General features: G+C 33.6%; 2 protein-coding genes across 2 annotated transcripts; one reads left to right on the forward strand and one right to left on the reverse strand.

Annotated features, from left to right (window-relative positions):
• Positions 1-936: 936 nt before the first annotated feature.
• On the reverse strand, positions 937-7,685 carry LOC110447573 (surfeit locus protein 4-like). The gene is made up of 4 exons (XM_021493353.1): positions 7,544-7,685; positions 5,627-5,890; positions 4,255-4,298; positions 937-3,851 (listed from the first exon to the last, which is right to left on the reverse strand). Exons 1-4 carry the CDS (start codon positions 7,592-7,594, stop codon positions 3,398-3,400), a joined length of 813 nt encoding a protein of 270 aa, XP_021349028.1. The 5' UTR covers positions 7,595-7,685; the 3' UTR covers positions 937-3,397.
• Positions 7,686-7,972: 287 nt separating this feature from the next.
• On the forward strand, positions 7,973-15,788 carry LOC110447574 (transcriptional adapter 1-like). The gene is made up of 10 exons (XM_021493355.1): positions 7,973-8,043; positions 8,596-8,632; positions 8,798-8,852; positions 9,443-9,508; positions 9,983-10,095; positions 10,340-10,409; positions 10,547-10,677; positions 10,954-11,102; positions 11,422-11,578; positions 12,713-15,788. The coding sequence occupies exons 1-10, from the start codon at positions 7,973-7,975 to the stop codon at positions 13,604-13,606; spliced, it is 1,743 nt and encodes a 580-aa protein (XP_021349030.1). The 3' UTR covers positions 13,607-15,788.
• The last annotated feature ends 1,003 nt before the right edge of the window (positions 15,789-16,791 follow it).

Raw genomic sequence — 16,791 nt, forward strand, 5'->3', positions numbered from 1 at the left:
ACCATCTTCATTAGTTCTTTGTCAGTTCGATCTTTTCTCTTCTTTCCTCTAATCTGTTTGATCGAGTCATGTTAACAGTAAATGCACATTGATGTAACTTTTGATCTAAACTCAATACTGCTGTGTATGAAAGCCAACCTTCAAAGTGAGTTTGTCATTTCACATATTTACTAGTACAGTACTTAATGTGAAAGAAATAGAATCGATCATTGCAATATGAGAGACTCTTTATTACATCGAAATTTGGAAAGTGTAATTTAACATAGGTCATAATTTTGCAATGAATAAATTATCGCAGATCACGATTTTACACCAGCAGCATACGGTAGAATTACGACAACATGTCTGCGTCGTACGTGGGTAATTATTTGAGATTCAAAACAAAGACGATTTTTTCGTATTGTACGTGAACTTTGGTCAAACTTAAATAATTTAAGAAACTTATTGTTTGAACATCCGTCATATTTTACGGAAGACCATCCACTTGTATGCCTATTTCACGACAATGTAAATTCAATCTGGAGACGAGCTGTAATGGAATAACATAGTACACATGTTAGTTGAAAGCTTACATCACATGTATAGATGAAGCAACAACAAAAAAAAAAAAAAATCTGGCCAAGAGTTACTTTCTCGTCAATGTATTCATATCTCGCATGTTTTGCTGCAGTGCTGCATTAACTCCTAGATAGCAACATTGGCAAATTGTAGGATTTGTATTTAAAAGTGCCGACCAACTGACTATGGTAGCAGGAACTAACCAACAGGGCACATTACATCTTAACTCGTCAGGTTGTCAGTTTTGACTGTCTTTTGATAGGTTTAGTTTCACTATGACCTTGAATGTTTGAGGTCAGCAGCAAAAATGGTAATTAAATTTTATTTAATGAACTTAATCAAGGCTGAAAGGTATAAAAAAAAAAATGAAAATATTACTGAATTCTTACGATTTTTTATTTCCTCTCATGCACAACATGTTATACAGGCTAAATGACAACAGAATTTATGACAATATATCTCAAAAGTATGGATGATGTATGTCACTTTCATCAACACATACCGTAATGTTTTACAAAAGACTTCACACATACAACTACACAACTTTGTGTAGATAGGGTTGGATAAGGTTCATCCTGATTGGTGGATTGTTAATGGGCTGAACACACCAATTAATACCCCTTACCTTAAAAAATCTTCAAATGTATAAATGAAAAGCAGAAAGATGGTAAGTACAAAAGTCAGCAGTATCCCACCATACTGCATATAAATAGACACTTAATTATTTTCGTATGTATTACACTATAATAATTACTATTGTAGAAGCAGAATATGAATTGAATTGTAAATCACCAACCAGGTTACATCTTGTACTGTCCTCTATCTCAATACAACAGTACTTGGTGGTACCCAGTACTAAAAACATCTGGATGGCTCAAAAGGTGGATTACAATTGTTGTCAGGGTGAACCCTATGCCAAATCTATAATCTAACAATCAAACAGAATTACGATTGTACATGATACATCACACTTTGGCTCTTGGATCAGGTCATGAACTGAAAAAAATGTAAAATGGCCTAAGACATCAGTGTTAAGCAGATAAATAGATCTAGTACTCGTACCCAAAAACACTAGCTTACACTTACAGAGAAGTTCAACTCCGAGGCAACATATTAAACTTATAAATTAAAGCTAAGAAATTTCATGAAGGGTTAATAATATTTATCTTTCCACCAAACACAAAGAATACAGATTAATCAAACTTAATAGTACAAACAATCATTACAATTAATTCATTTTCACATACAGCGAGTAAACCAAGATACCTACACAAGGAAAAATCAGAACCCACATTTCAGACACCAAAATGATCATTATGTGGCACCAACACAAAATGTCTTCTCTCGAATGTTTTGTTATTATGTTTTGTAACTTTTATGAACTGCTTAACCTGTGAATACTTTTCATTACATATTCAAGAAAAAAAATGGATGGAAAGAAAGCAACAAGCATGTTTTAACAATGCTTGTTCAAAATTTCTTTTATCATAAAATATATACTTCCTTCATTTAATAAATTCATTGCAGTAGATTTTTTTTATAAATTAAAAAAGTAATTAAATCAAAACACAGAAAGGCAAATGAGTGTCTCCAGAGAAACATACTTATTGTACATCAGAAGAAATTAGTGTACACAAATTTGCATTAAATGTACAAGAGAAAATATACAACAAACTAAACATATTTTCACAGAGAGGCTTTGCAAATAAATGAAGTGTTTCAGCATGTAACACCTGCCCTACATTTATCTTACAAATGTAAGGTGCCCTTAAAAATACAGTACTCCGGTACAGGAATCTTGTATACCAGTAATCTGACAGTCAATTGGCGATAGACAAGGTATACAAAATGTACTGGTATTGGAGGTTCCCAGACACTTGTTATCAGTATACACACCTACCTAAATCAGAGTATTCTCAGGCAGGAATGATACAAAACACTCAAGGCTAGAACTGAATAACTGTTAGTTTGTGTATTTATATACCGCATACCGAGCAATATTTCTGTGAATGATTGCAACAATATATATATATCTACGGTGTGGCTCGTACCGGGTAAATGTATACAAATATCTTAAATAGAAAAAACGCACATTCCAGAAAATTGAAATGACTTAAAAAAAGATGGAAGATGAATGTAGCTTTTTGTAAGCAACTTGGCATTCTGAATTAAACATACAAGTATCATCATGTAGAGCTCATTATTACATGAATCAAAATTACTGTACTGCATGTTTTCCACTTCATGAAAGTTGCTCATTTATCTGGATAAAAAAATGTCACATAAACACCAGTCTAAAATATAACTTAATCATATGATTATTCATTTACATTCCACACTTTATAGTAGCGTTTATCTTTAGTCATATTTCAGCATCTACATCTCATGAATAGTATACACAAATTACTACTTCGACTTGTGTTAGAAATGACGTGGAAATAACATAAATTTCGAAAATATTGTATTTATCTATTAATGCTTATAAAAGGGAAGTTGGACAGACTGATCCATTATATAATCTCAGATTTATAGGTAAAAGTTTTAGCATTCAAGAAACTAAAATCTACTTTACCTTCAATCAATCAAGTTTCCCCCCCAGATTAAGATGATACATTTTGAAAGGATAAATTCAAGTCAACCTACTTTAATACACAATAGTGTAACTTTAGTGAATATGACATTGAACGCAAACACAAAATTTAATTATTTTTAGAAGTCCAACCCCGAGACTAGAAATGCAATATAAACAAATTCAGGCCTGAAAATCAATGTTCTATTAACTGGCTTGCGTGACACTAATTAAACAGTCTATACTATGGTATCAATTAGACAGCTTTTATCACCACTTCTTCTTGTGCTCATCCATACTGACACCTCCTGGACCGTATGCCACCACCAACAGCAAACCCCCAATGACAGAGAGTGTCTGGAAGAAATCATATTTCAGGAAGTCTCTCATTGGTTTGTAGGATGGGACATTCCACCAAGCATTAAAATACATGTTCAGCATTGTCAACCAAACAACCAAAACAAGGGCAGACAACTTCGTTTTGTAGCCAATAGCGAGAAGAAGAATTAATGCTGTACCAACCAAGTTCTGTATCACTTGAAAGAAGTCGAATTCTAAACGTAACAGGGTTAAGAACATAAGCACAAGAAGAATGCGGCCACTGAACTGCATGTACTGTTTCGGGTTATTTTCTCCAAGTGATGGAAGGCCTGCAAATAGACTTTTGCCTTCTGCACGATCTTCTGCTAATAAAAGTAGTACTCCTCCTGCCAAGGCTAAATTTCTGAAAAATACAAAACAGGCCAGTCCAGTGAGTGAGTCAACAATCCATCCTTTATGCTGAGTCACATAGTTCTTCACATGAAATGAACATACATGCGATTATCACATATGAAACATCTGTTATTAAGTTTATCAATAGGTGATCTATATATATTCTAGATATGAATTCAAATTTGTAATTTTCTTGTAAAAATCTGCAACTGAACATTCCAACAGGTGTTCAAACTGCTAAAATATTTTTGTGTATTACTGGAGAGTAATCATTTTTTTATCAATGGTATTCATTAATTCTTTTCAGTATAGATAATAAAGACAAGAGATTAATTTCAAATCCTATATTATTGTTAAGTTTTCAATTACAATCTATATTCAACATTAATGAAAATCTACCTGTAAATACTTACCTAAAAAGAAATTTGAGATCCCACAGGATGCTATAGGCTACAGTCTGAAACAAAATGTATATATTGGATTACCAAAATCATTTAACCAACTAAAGTTCTGAATTGAAGGTGGAGAAAGTATTTTGGTCCAAACACCATGGCCCAATGGCCTGGTACCAGTACTCAGTAGATTTGGTCTGAGGGCAAGTGAAAATTGAAGTGGACCTGTCACAGGGATCAGAGCAATATTTCCATTGAATATAAAATAAACAATAGACAGGCAAAATAGCTTTGTTTCTTTGATAAGACCCTAATATCATTAACGCTAATTTCAAAACATGTACCTACACATAAAAGATGATTCTGATCAAATGTATTTCACCGCTGTGCAAGGTTTTTTTTCCAAATCCATTTGCCAAATGAACAAATGGATTCGAAAGTTTGCTCTTGCCATGATTCAAGTAATTCATATTTTACAAAATCTTTGTCTTAATAATAACACCTAAACAAATGTTTCAGCGAGCCTGTATTGCTCACCTGGATATTTAAGCAATCATCGAACATTGTTAGTACCAGAAAAAAGACAACACCCTTTCTTTATAAAACGATTTGATTTCCAGGTATCAAGAATGCTTCCTTGCAAATCTGGTTTAAATTCAATCAACAGGTAAAGAGGGGTTGACAATTTAAGATTTAAACACTCAATTTCTCTTCTGTTTTTGTGCATTGCCCCTCAGGGTAGCTACATTCTTCTCTTACACCCTTTGATCAATCATGTTAGCATTAATGTTTTCATCTCTTCATGCTCAGCATAAATAATTGCTTACATTCTTACAGGGTGGGAATGTCACCTGTCTTAATGTACTTACTCTGGGACTAGTCCCCATGGTTGGATAGGGGATGGACCCCGACAGAAATATCTGGTACATGTAGCATGAACGAATTGGTCTTCATTGCACAAAAATTGCATATGTGTTTTTAAGATGCACCAAAGGATGAAAGGGGAGGGGAGGGGAGGGGCGGGGCTGGACCCAACACCAATCCTAGCAGTAGCAGTATGTTCTTGCTTATTTCTTCATCAACATATTGAAAATATACAGTTTGAGAGGGGGGCAGACCTCTGCCTCAGGGGAGCCACACCCTTTGTATATAAACTAATGGATCCTTTTGGTCAAAGGATGCTCCAACTATCAATTATTGTTTAAATCCCTTTTCTCCATTTGGAATGAGAAATATTTAAATAATTTATCTCCATTTCGAATTCCCTTCTTGGGATGGACCAGCAAAATTAACAAAATTAAACTGGTTAAGAACTGCTGAGAATTTTTTTAAAAGTTTAACAGGTCATTAAAAGTCATCAATCATCAAATGTTAGTGCATGCATTTTCATTACCTGTAAAGCTATAATTGAGAAGAGTATGCCACAGGCAATGGGAACCTTCTGTCGACTAAGTACCATGACACAGCCTCCTAACTGGCCTATTAAATTAATTAATACAAATAGTGTGGCAAGATACCACCCACAGCCCCATGTTGAATTCATGTAGTCACGTTGTTCACTCCACTGGGACCACATTCGAATTCCATCCTCCAAAAAGGTTCCTATCAGACAAAATCGAGCCACATGAGGAAGAAAATGTTTACTCTTCCTCAGTATCTGAAAATGAGAAAAACACTCATGAAAATTGTTATTGCTAGTTTTGATTCAATACTTTGCAAAACATCAACATAGGGTACGTGGATACATTATATATAAGGTGTAACAATTGAAAAGGTTCATGCAAATGTATTATATGTTTATTTTTATTTTTCCTATTTGTTACATTCTTATTAAATTCTTCATACTTCTCCTTAATCTTCCAAGGGAAGTGAAGTCTAGTCTGCTCTACAGAGGTCACCTGTACAGTTAGCATCTACTCTGATCAGACACTGATGAAATCATTGGAATACTGGCTGCACTAAACACATCACTATTTATAGACTATATAAAATCATATACCCCCCCCCCCCCCCCCCATTCATGGCTTTGCTGTCTTATAGATATCTGCATTTGTTCCTCAGTAGAGTCAAACACTCTTTTATCCTAGATATGGGTCCTATGTACTCAAAACATATATACAGGCTCTGCTGCATGTTATGTTCTCGTTAGAAAAAGGTGAGTGTTGATAAAAGGGACCAGTGCAATCTGTCAATTGTAATCCATATAAATGACCCTTTCAAGATTCATACCTTTTTAAAAATTGGTTTTGTTACAATTAGTCATACTTGCAAAAGTTCAGAAAACACAAGTATTGATGGGGAGTGCTCACAAACAAATATGCGTCCAAACATGTTCCATTTTTTATGGAAGGCTTTATTTGTTTGTTGCGAGCAAATCAGAGGTGTGAATTAGTCATAGTTGATAAAGTTAATAGGGGATGATATATTGATTATTTGTTAGTTTTTATGCAATGGTGGTAATTAATTACATGTACCTGTGTAAAAGTTTAAGTTCAGAACTTCTATGATACTGGAAAATTAAAATAATACTTTAAATTTCTGTCTTTGTAAGAGTTCACAGAAGGTCAAAAGCATTCAATGTGAAGTTATATATTTCTGAAACTCATTTTAAATAACAAATATATTACTTTGGCAATAAAAGGTAGGATGTTTTGTTGCACACTGAAAAATTTAACTAGTTCCAAAATAAAATTTACTGGGACTAGAAGAGTTGTACATCTCTAATGTATGTTCTACTTTTAAGTTGTAAACTAATTGTGACATATGGTGGGAACCACACATGCTACACATGGTGACATGCATACAAAAACATAACAATATATGACCGGTATATACTGAAATATAGTTTACAAATCATGTATTTTGTTTGCGAGTCAATCATTAGTTATATTAGCCTGAGTTTCTGGCCTCAACAATAGATTTGTCTTTCTCCAGCCATCTATCTGTCAAAAGTCTGGTGTTGTATCCTATATATATGAAACTCTGGCTATAGTAGTGGGAACGGCCATATGACACATGAGCCTATATGAGGATCTCGACGTGTACAAATCTCCATATACCGGCATTTCTTATTATCTCTGCATCGAAAACAAACATCGCTTTCGATCGGTTATAAATGTTCAGAGAAATGAAGGAAAGATAAATTATGTTGCTATATATATCTTCATTTGAAACATTGATGAAGATGCTGCAGCTGCAATGATTTTTTTTCATTAAAGACTGAAGTGCTATACTTTCTGTTTGATAAGAGACAGTTTCACTTTCGAGATTCATGCTGTACTCCTCCCTAACACTTGTCTCTATTGTTTACCTGATCTACAACATCTTCTGCTTTATCCATCAATTCACTTTGTTGAGGCATTTTGGCTTCGGCGAGGCTAAAGTGATTGCCTGCAAATTGAAGCCACGTACCCTTGTGTGGACCAGAACCGGAAATATGAAGCTGTGAATACAATTGATGTTACTCCCTCGCTTTATAACATCCTTTTGTTTATTCTAAACGACAACAAAAGGATTGTGTAATCTGATATACAAATTGATGTGTTCAAATTCCAGTTCAGGTATCAATTGATTACAATGCATTGATTTGCTCTAATTTAATATTTACATATCATTTTTTATTATCTTAGTGAGGAGTTAAGATGTTAATTGGAACAGCCTGCCACGTTCATAACAAGTGCCCTCTGTTGGATATTGTAGAAATAAACATCCGGTATGGTCGATAATCATTGTTATAAAAATGGCCGCCGCCTGTGATCTCAATGCGGCAAAAAAGAATTTACAAGAATCTTTAGGCGAGAATATGAAAATGTTAGTATAAGTCGACCTCAAAGCACGATATTCATTTCTTCTTATAAAAAATGCTATGTAAAATTGCATGTCGGGGTTTTCAGTTCGAAATTAATTATAAATGTAATTTGTTTAGAGATTGGCAATCACTGAATCAGGTTGTTGTTAATTTGTTATGGCTTCATCTGTTCATAACTGTAAAGCTTACAGAACTGAACGGGTTGGAATTTCCTCTCACTTTGATGACGCACTGGCACTACAACGCATCATCTCAAGTCAGAGAAAAATACCCTCAACTCGGACCAATTTGTGTTTACCTGTTTACTGATGCACAGATTACAAATGTCGTCGCGGACCAGACTCAAATTTCAGCAAGTTGTACTATTTTATGTAAATTAAAGTTGTTACAAATGCACAGTATGTTAGTTAGCATAAGCTAAGTCTATATCATGTTACATGTATGTCAGTTTGTTAATTCATTGTATGGGATATTATAGGATTAAAAGGTATGAGTTGAATTGTTCTTTAGAATGAACAGTAATCAAGAATGTATTTTCTGTTATTTATTCACAGATATCTACAAAACCTCAAGTCATGGTTTAAGCAAAAAGTAAGTTTTTATCTTCCTTTTTATTTATTTTTATTTTACCTATATGCTATTATTACATTAACGTTGATGGTTTTAAAGGTATGCAGTTTAATAGAAAATATTCCTTAATATGCAATATCATAAACTTCACATCAGTATAAGCATAAAACACTTTTTTTCCACCAGATTTCTAAAGAAGACTTTGATTTGGAAGCCCGCAGTCTTTTGTCAGATGATGCAGGTAAATCTGACTTCTTTGCTAATTCCATAATTTAAAGGTACATTAAATTCAATTCATTCATTAACTTAGGCCTTGCGACCCATCAGTTCATAAATATGTGAATACATTACATAGTAAACGACGGCACGACAAACAGTGGAAAGTGTAGTACATACATGTGTATCTTATTAAATTCTTAATTTATTTGCTTCCTAAATATATTTACAAAGTTGACACAGTTCCTTGGTGTTGTTAACACACAATAATTGTATAAATTTAAACATAGATGTTTTTCCAGTAATGCTACAGTGCCTTATAACTGTGACTTGCAAGTTCTTTTCAATTATTGGATCATGCTAAATGATAACTTTAAAGGAGATACATTTTCTAGCAAAAGTAAAGGGGTTGTGGTTGAACAATTCCATCATCCTACAGCTATAACACTAAATATTGTACACTTCTGGAGTAAGAGATGTAATGTAGCAAATAACCTGTTTTTATTCATAATTCCATTGTCTAGATTAGTTTGAAACATCTTGTTTCCTTTACAATTTTTGTGTGTTTTCATGTTCATCTTTTTACAGTAATTTTTTATAATTTTGTATTTGCAGTCCATCTTCATAATGAATTTCTTTTGGCAATCATAGCTCGCTGCCAAACTCTGAGTTCATCATTAGGTATGTATGGTAACATTTTGCGTCTTAACATATATACCTGGGAGATTATTTTAGAATTTTTGTTGTAAGATTTCTAATTTCCATCAAAAGTCCAGGAATGTAATAAATCTGTGTGCAGAATCCATGTTTCCATTGATTTTAATTGAATCTTCGTAATATGTACATCTACAATAACCTTTTACATGTATTAATAAAAAGAAAGAAAGAATCCCTAAAAATTTGATCAAAAAATTTTGAATAGATTTTTGGACAGGCTTAGCAGCTGTTTTACTATTTTCTTTCAGAATAAAAAGCAACCCCATATCTTATAAGGAACTGTGAGTCATATAATATGAAAAGATTTGATCATAAAAATGATTGATATGACAAAATTGAAGATGCATTAAGTTGTTGATGGACAGTTTGACAATACAAAAACAGACGAATCTGTTAACCCTACATAAGAGCATACATAGATTCTAACTTTGTTTTCAGTTCCAAAAGAAAGCAGTTTACTGGGTAAAGGTAGTAGTGATCCATCAAAACAGTCGAAACCTCTCAGGCCAAAGTTTCGGAAACGTCCCCCTAGTTCTCGGAACACATTCCAAGTGAGTTTATTTTCAATATTTAATTCATTTGTTTTATGTATCAATTCAAAAATCTAATTTGAATAAATGATCTATGGTTAAAAAAACCACATTGCTAAATACTGTTTGTGCCATTTGTTTTACTGTAGTTTTTTTTTTCACCTACAGGCTACTGCCTCATTGTTTTATAAGTGATTTTTTTTTATATCTTTGAAAAGAATCAGTGTTTATTTCTCTTTTATTGTGCTTTTCTTTATATCAACAGCAAAGATTTGTACCTGCTAATCCAGTCGTTCATCTTCCGGAGGTCAACTTCAAAGGGGCAGATGACATTGGTAAGGTAGAAAGACAGAGACAATCACATTTACATTTGAAAACATGAATTACTACAATTAAGGAATAAGTTTCATGAGTTAATTGCTGCAAATCAAGTGATGTGTTAGATGAGTGTTGGTAACTTCCTGTATTGCAGTGTTTGCTGCGCGAGAGTTATCCCTCCCTGATATCACTATGGTACATGGTCGTATGCTGGTGTGTGCATGGGAGTCGGGTCTTGATGATGTCTCAGACATGGCAGTGAGACTGGTGATGCAGTCCATTGAGGTACGTTAGACTGACAGGAAACATTTAGAAAATGAATGTGAACAAATATTTCAGAGTCGTTTTCTTAAAACTGCTTTTCAAATGTTTTAATGAAATACAAATTCAGGCAAAATGGAAATGAAAATAAGTATATTTCTTTGTGTGATGGTAATATATTTTTTTTTTCTTTCTTTAGACTGACTCTAGAAATTGTGTGAATCGTACACAAATTCTCCAGTCGTTGAAATATTTATTTCCTGATCAAAATAGCCATAGATTCAACATTTCCATTTCCAGAACCAGTTAAAGAATTTGATATCAGTAGTGCTGTCTCAAAGAAGTGGATACAAGCTAAGAGAGAAAAAATTCAAATTTGCTGTTGGCACGCAAGTAAAAAATCCTTACTTGAGACATGCACCTTTAATTGAAGATGAAAACACAGAGAGGTAAGTTTCATAAAAAAAATGCGTGTACATATAAATAAATATTCATCCTATCTCATGTTTTACAAATCTTAGGAAATTATGTTACTTCAAATGTTATTGAGGCCTTCAATTTGGGTCAATATCTAAATTGATTTTTTTTATGTCTAAGCTATGACAAAGTTAATCAAACCTACTTGTTTAAAATATGACTGGTCTCCGCCAAATTTCTGATGACATTTTCTGTTTGGGAAAGATTGTATGTAAGTTACAGAATTTTAAGGAATTCTGTATCCTATTTATAAGATTGAATGAGAAAAAAAACCTGTTGAACTCTTTGCAGTGAAGCGACAATGATATCACAGACAGGAAACCACATCCCCAGTCGGAAGTCACCACTAGAAATCGGAGAGGGAGCAGCTGCAGAACAGCTGGCTGCAGCCAATCAACCAATGTACAAAGGGCCTGTATCTCTGTTTGATCTGGTCCACTGTTTACAGGTATTGATCTTGCTATGTATCTGATACGCTTTATACGGTTTTCGTCTCACCACCACAAAGAAGTGGAGGCAAGACTGAGGTGTTGCGTTTCCGGCAACGGCGGCGTCAACATTAAGTTTTTGTGTTTAAGTAAGTTTCACTGAAAGTATAATTGCTAGACCAACCAAACTTGGACCATAGATGCATCTTAGGTAGTACATCTCAACCTATGCATCAAATGCTGGATGCAGCCTCCCTTTCATGGTCCATTGACTTTGTCAGTATCTCCATCAACATTAACTTTTTGCGTTTAATTTAGTTTCTTTGAAACTATAAGTGCTAGACCAACCAAACTTGACATGTGCATTGATGGTCAAAACAGGGCACAGGCGAGACGTATCAATCAAAATAGCTTGTTATCATTTTTAACCAAACCTTGTGAAAGTTGTTCAGACAGGAAGTCTTACACAGAGTTAGACATAAGTGATTGAACGAGCTTTTTGTAGGTCATTTGATTTATGTGTAGGTAATTACATTGATTTATCAACTAAGTAATGATAATAAGATTTATGGATACTGTTGTTAATACCTGTCAGTTGAACTGTATTTTAGATGCTGTAGAAGTTATGAATCATTTACTGCCGTGCCGTGTATCCCACTGAGTTCCCCCCCCCCCCACCGCAATTCTGACATATGATGTTACTTAAATGGTTTCACTACTTGTAGATAAAGACATACATTCAAATGAACTTGTATTAAATACATGTAATTGTAAATAATATTTTAACAATATTGCAACAAATCTGAAAAAGATGGAAAATCTCAAAAACTACAATTTCTGTATTCAAACAAAGTTAGATTTGTGTTATATCTGTAATTTACACATCTTATAAAAACTGGATTAGTGTAGAAGATATAGAAATATGGTTGTATGACACAGACCTATGGATATTAATGTCAGAGAAGAAAGTAAATATTTTCACATTTTCTGACTTAACTCCCTTTATCAATTTACATTCTGATATCTGATATGCACTTTCAATATTCAGAATGAATAATTAAATCTAATATTGAAACAACACATTTCGGAACAATATCTAGCCCATCTCATTTCTTTTAATACAAGTAATACCTTTTTCTATTTTTCCTTTTCAGCTTTACAAGAGTGCTATTCCCTCTCACACTGTTTACTCTGTGGCTGTTGAACGAGTCATCCATCGTCTGTGGCACCCGTGCCATGAGGAGATCAACCAAGATATCATTCACGCACAGGAAATGGCATTAAAGCAACAGATGGCCACTCCAACACTGTCTGGTATCCAGGCAACTGGTGGCCATTACACATCAAAATATCATAGTCACCATGGAAAACACCATCACCACCACCATCATCACCATCACCACCACCATCAACATAGATCTGAACACCAATCAGGACACCACAAGGTGTCAGAGTCTACTGGACATCACCAGGCTGAACAAGTGAAATCAGAAAATGTCAAATCCGAACACTTGAAATCCGAACTTCACAAGTCAGATCACCAATCTGTAACACAGCATAGTGGAGAGCCGAGGTCCTCAGGAATGTATCAGAAATTGGAGAATCCTTCCACAGTTGAGATCAAATCAGAGCATATGTCCCCAGCATATGTGAAATCTGAGCATTCGGGACAGCTGAGGGTGGACCAACATACTGGAGCAAATCTTAATGCAGAGCCACCAACAATACCAGGACAGCTTCTTGCTCAACAGCTTACCGGTGGATTTACAAATTTAAAATCAGAACAATCTAGCCAACATTCTGTTGGGAGTAGGACAGATTCATCTAGTAGTCTGCACCAGACTGGTTACTCCTTGCAAAATTTAGGAAGCCACCAGGCTGCCAGTCAGCTCATGGTGCCGGACGATTCAATCGACCTTCTGGATGACAGTTTGCTTGACCAGCAGATGACCAGTCTTTTCTCCAGTGGACAGGGGCTGACAAGGCAGACGTCTCTCGATCAAAGTCTGGCTGAATTTTTTTCTGTTAAGTTTCCAGACAATACATAATATATATGTATATAGATATATTTAATCAACAGTTTTGGTCTCATGCATATTAATTTTCTGGTCAATTTTGAAACTTAGAGAGGATTACCATGTATTAGACTTGCGGTTTCTTTTCCAGTAGGTAGTTTTGAGATTTTAAAATACTTACTAGTGCAAATATTCACCAAAAGTGCTGATGTTGTTAGCAGAATATTTTCATTGGTAAAATTTGGTGTTTTTGAGAAAAAATTAACATCCCTTTCTTCACCTAGATTGTATACCTAGATTTTCGTTAGATAGATAAGGCAGTACATGTGTCTCCCAAAATTGTCATAGATTTTGCCTGTTAATTTTGAACAAGTATTTTTTTGTAGAGTTTAGTCATTTTTTAATTCGTTACTAAACATGTAAGAGTTTGCAAAATAGCACACATGTAACGTAGAAACATGTTAATGTGCAATACAAAATATTAAATGATTGCCAATTAGATTTGGGAAGATATACACAGGCAGAAATATAAACAACACTTTGAGAATTTGAAATACAAAGCGATATGAGTATATATATATATATGTGTACATTTTTATACAGACAATTGTTCATTTCTTAGGATGGAATAGAAATATTGTATACAGTGTACTTGGAAAGTTTTGTGGCAGTTTAACTTTTGTCTTTTTCACCCTCCTTACTGAGTCATCACAAATTATCATGACAGCAAGTTTTACCACTATTAGTAATTTCATGCAAAGGGCAAAATTAACACAAGATGAGAAGGGATCTTGCCAGTGTAGGGCAAGTGTTTGACTGGGTGTTGTACAGGAGTGTCCACAGATGCTCTTATATGGTTGAATTTGAATTACTCTCATTATGTGATATCAACGATAAGTGGATGTTTACCAACTATTAACTGTCAGTAGTTACCACAGCCAGTCACATTTACTTGGGTACATTTCAATCTTGTTGTGATAAAGCTAACACATGTTGGATGAGGTACATTCTGTGTCAATAGAATGTTTGTAATGTATACAACAATCCACGATAAAATGGTCGTGTTTAGTTATAGGCATTTTCATCATATACAGCAGGGGTTATGTCGCTAGGATTCATTGCAATATACTTTTTTGAAACCTTTTTTTTTACAAAATTATATTTTGTAAAATGTGACAAATATCAGATTGGAGTATTTATGGTAAATATTTGTAGTTTGACTACAATGTTGTATTGAACTTTGATGTTTCATGGAGGTAAATATAGATATCCAACTTTGCCAGTAAGCAGTCAGATACAATGGATGACATATCAGGTCTACTTCATTGAACTTATTTATCAGCCAAATGAAGATCAATATTAATAAAGGTTAATAATTGATTTTTGCTGCATGACTAACAAGTGCCTAAACTTGGATGCTTGCATAAACAATTTCTCTGTCTAATAATTTCTTTTCATGAAACTTCTGCATCAGACAGATACATGTGTAACTTATGAATCCACCTTTACCATATGTCCAATTGTTGTGAAATCCCATTTTACCTCTCATAACATTCCAGAACAACTTGCATTTGAAATTGAGAAAGTTATTTCTTTATTAAAACCAGTGAGAATACAACAAAAGAAATAGTTAACAACACCAACCAGTCTTTGTCCTTTGAATGACATTATGTGATATAATGAAAATAATCTTGGCTTTTAGTTAATATTTAGTTTCACTCATTGAAATGTAATATCACCCTTGAACATGGCCACAGTGAAAACCATCTTTTCTCAGGTAGATGGCATTTTAGCAGTTATTCTATAAGAAGAGATTAAAAGTGTTGAACGCTTATGATATTTTAATGATATGTGTTTGCTTACGTAGCATCTATAGAATCCAAGGAAATGTGAACAAATATGATCATGTTTTCTGAAAAAATGTTTGTACGATCATGGATGAGATGCACAAGAATATGATTTGTATAATTTATAAATTATATATTTTTGAATGAAAACAACAGTTTTTAAATCTAGTGCTCTCTCATTTAATACTGCACATATATTTCATTTGTCTGATGGAATATCTTAATATTTCCACCCTGGTTTCTTTGTAATGATGTTTGTTTGTTTGTGTTTAATGGCCCATTGACAGCCGTGGTCATTGAGGATTTTTTTTTTTTAAACAAACATGTGATTAGTGAAGATAAAATCAGATAAAAATGAATACTTTAAAAACCATTCGCATTGTATGTGTAAATAATTAAAATAAAAAAGTGGTTATTTTTAAAATAATAAAAGAGATACCGAATAGATGATATGGAATATGTGATATATATATAACGTCAAAGATTGTAAGTTGGGTTAAAAGGCATCATAAAATATTGTTATCCTGTCTCATATGAAATATATATAGTATTCAACGGGCAACCATTGTAAATGCTCCAAGTATATACCTTATGAAAATCAAATAACTGCATATGTTAGTAAAGCAGGGCTTACAATAGATCATTGAGTGTGTTTTTGACTCCCCAAAATGCACTTTGACTATTTGAGTTTTAAAGGACAAGTCTATTTGACATACATTTTGACTTTCTAAATTCAGAAAAAAAATCTATTTAACTACTGACATTATCAAATGTCAATAGTCAGCTGAAAGCCTTGTAAAGTACATTTTGTATATCGGTTCTAAAAGGTTCCATGACGGCCATTATTTTTTGGTTGAAAATATGTATTAGTGCTCTTATTTTGTCCGGGAAAGTTTTGAAAGGATTAAATCATGATTGAAGATATTTACCCAAAACAGATCGAAAGATGATGTATTGAGTGGTTTTGATTGAAATAATCAAGTGATGTAAATATCTGGAAAGGAGGAAAAACATCCCCACACAACATGTTAATAAATACTAGTTTCCTGTCTCTTGTCTTAGGCTATGATAGAGTAACACGTCTATTTAAGTAACGTACAGTATTATTTGCGGGCATGTAATGCTATTGTCTATATGCATGTTCATCAGCAATACAAATGTAGTTAATTATGATGTAGTTTAAGTAGTCTATATCTCATCAGATATAATACAACCTTTTTTGTAACTTAAATTGTGTCAGAAAAAGTGTTTTTAATCAATTTATTTTGAGGACAAACAGGAGAATGTTCTTACTTAGATATCTGGACACCACAGATCATTGAGCTTTTATTACGACGCCGCTATAATACAGTAATCTTACCAGAATTAATA

The sequence above is a fragment of the Mizuhopecten yessoensis genome, unplaced genomic scaffold, assembly GCF_002113885.1.
Source record: "Mizuhopecten yessoensis strain PY_sf001 unplaced genomic scaffold, ASM211388v2 scaffold3459, whole genome shotgun sequence".
NCBI classification, from domain to species: Eukaryota; Metazoa; Mollusca; class Bivalvia; order Pectinida; family Pectinidae; genus Mizuhopecten; species Mizuhopecten yessoensis.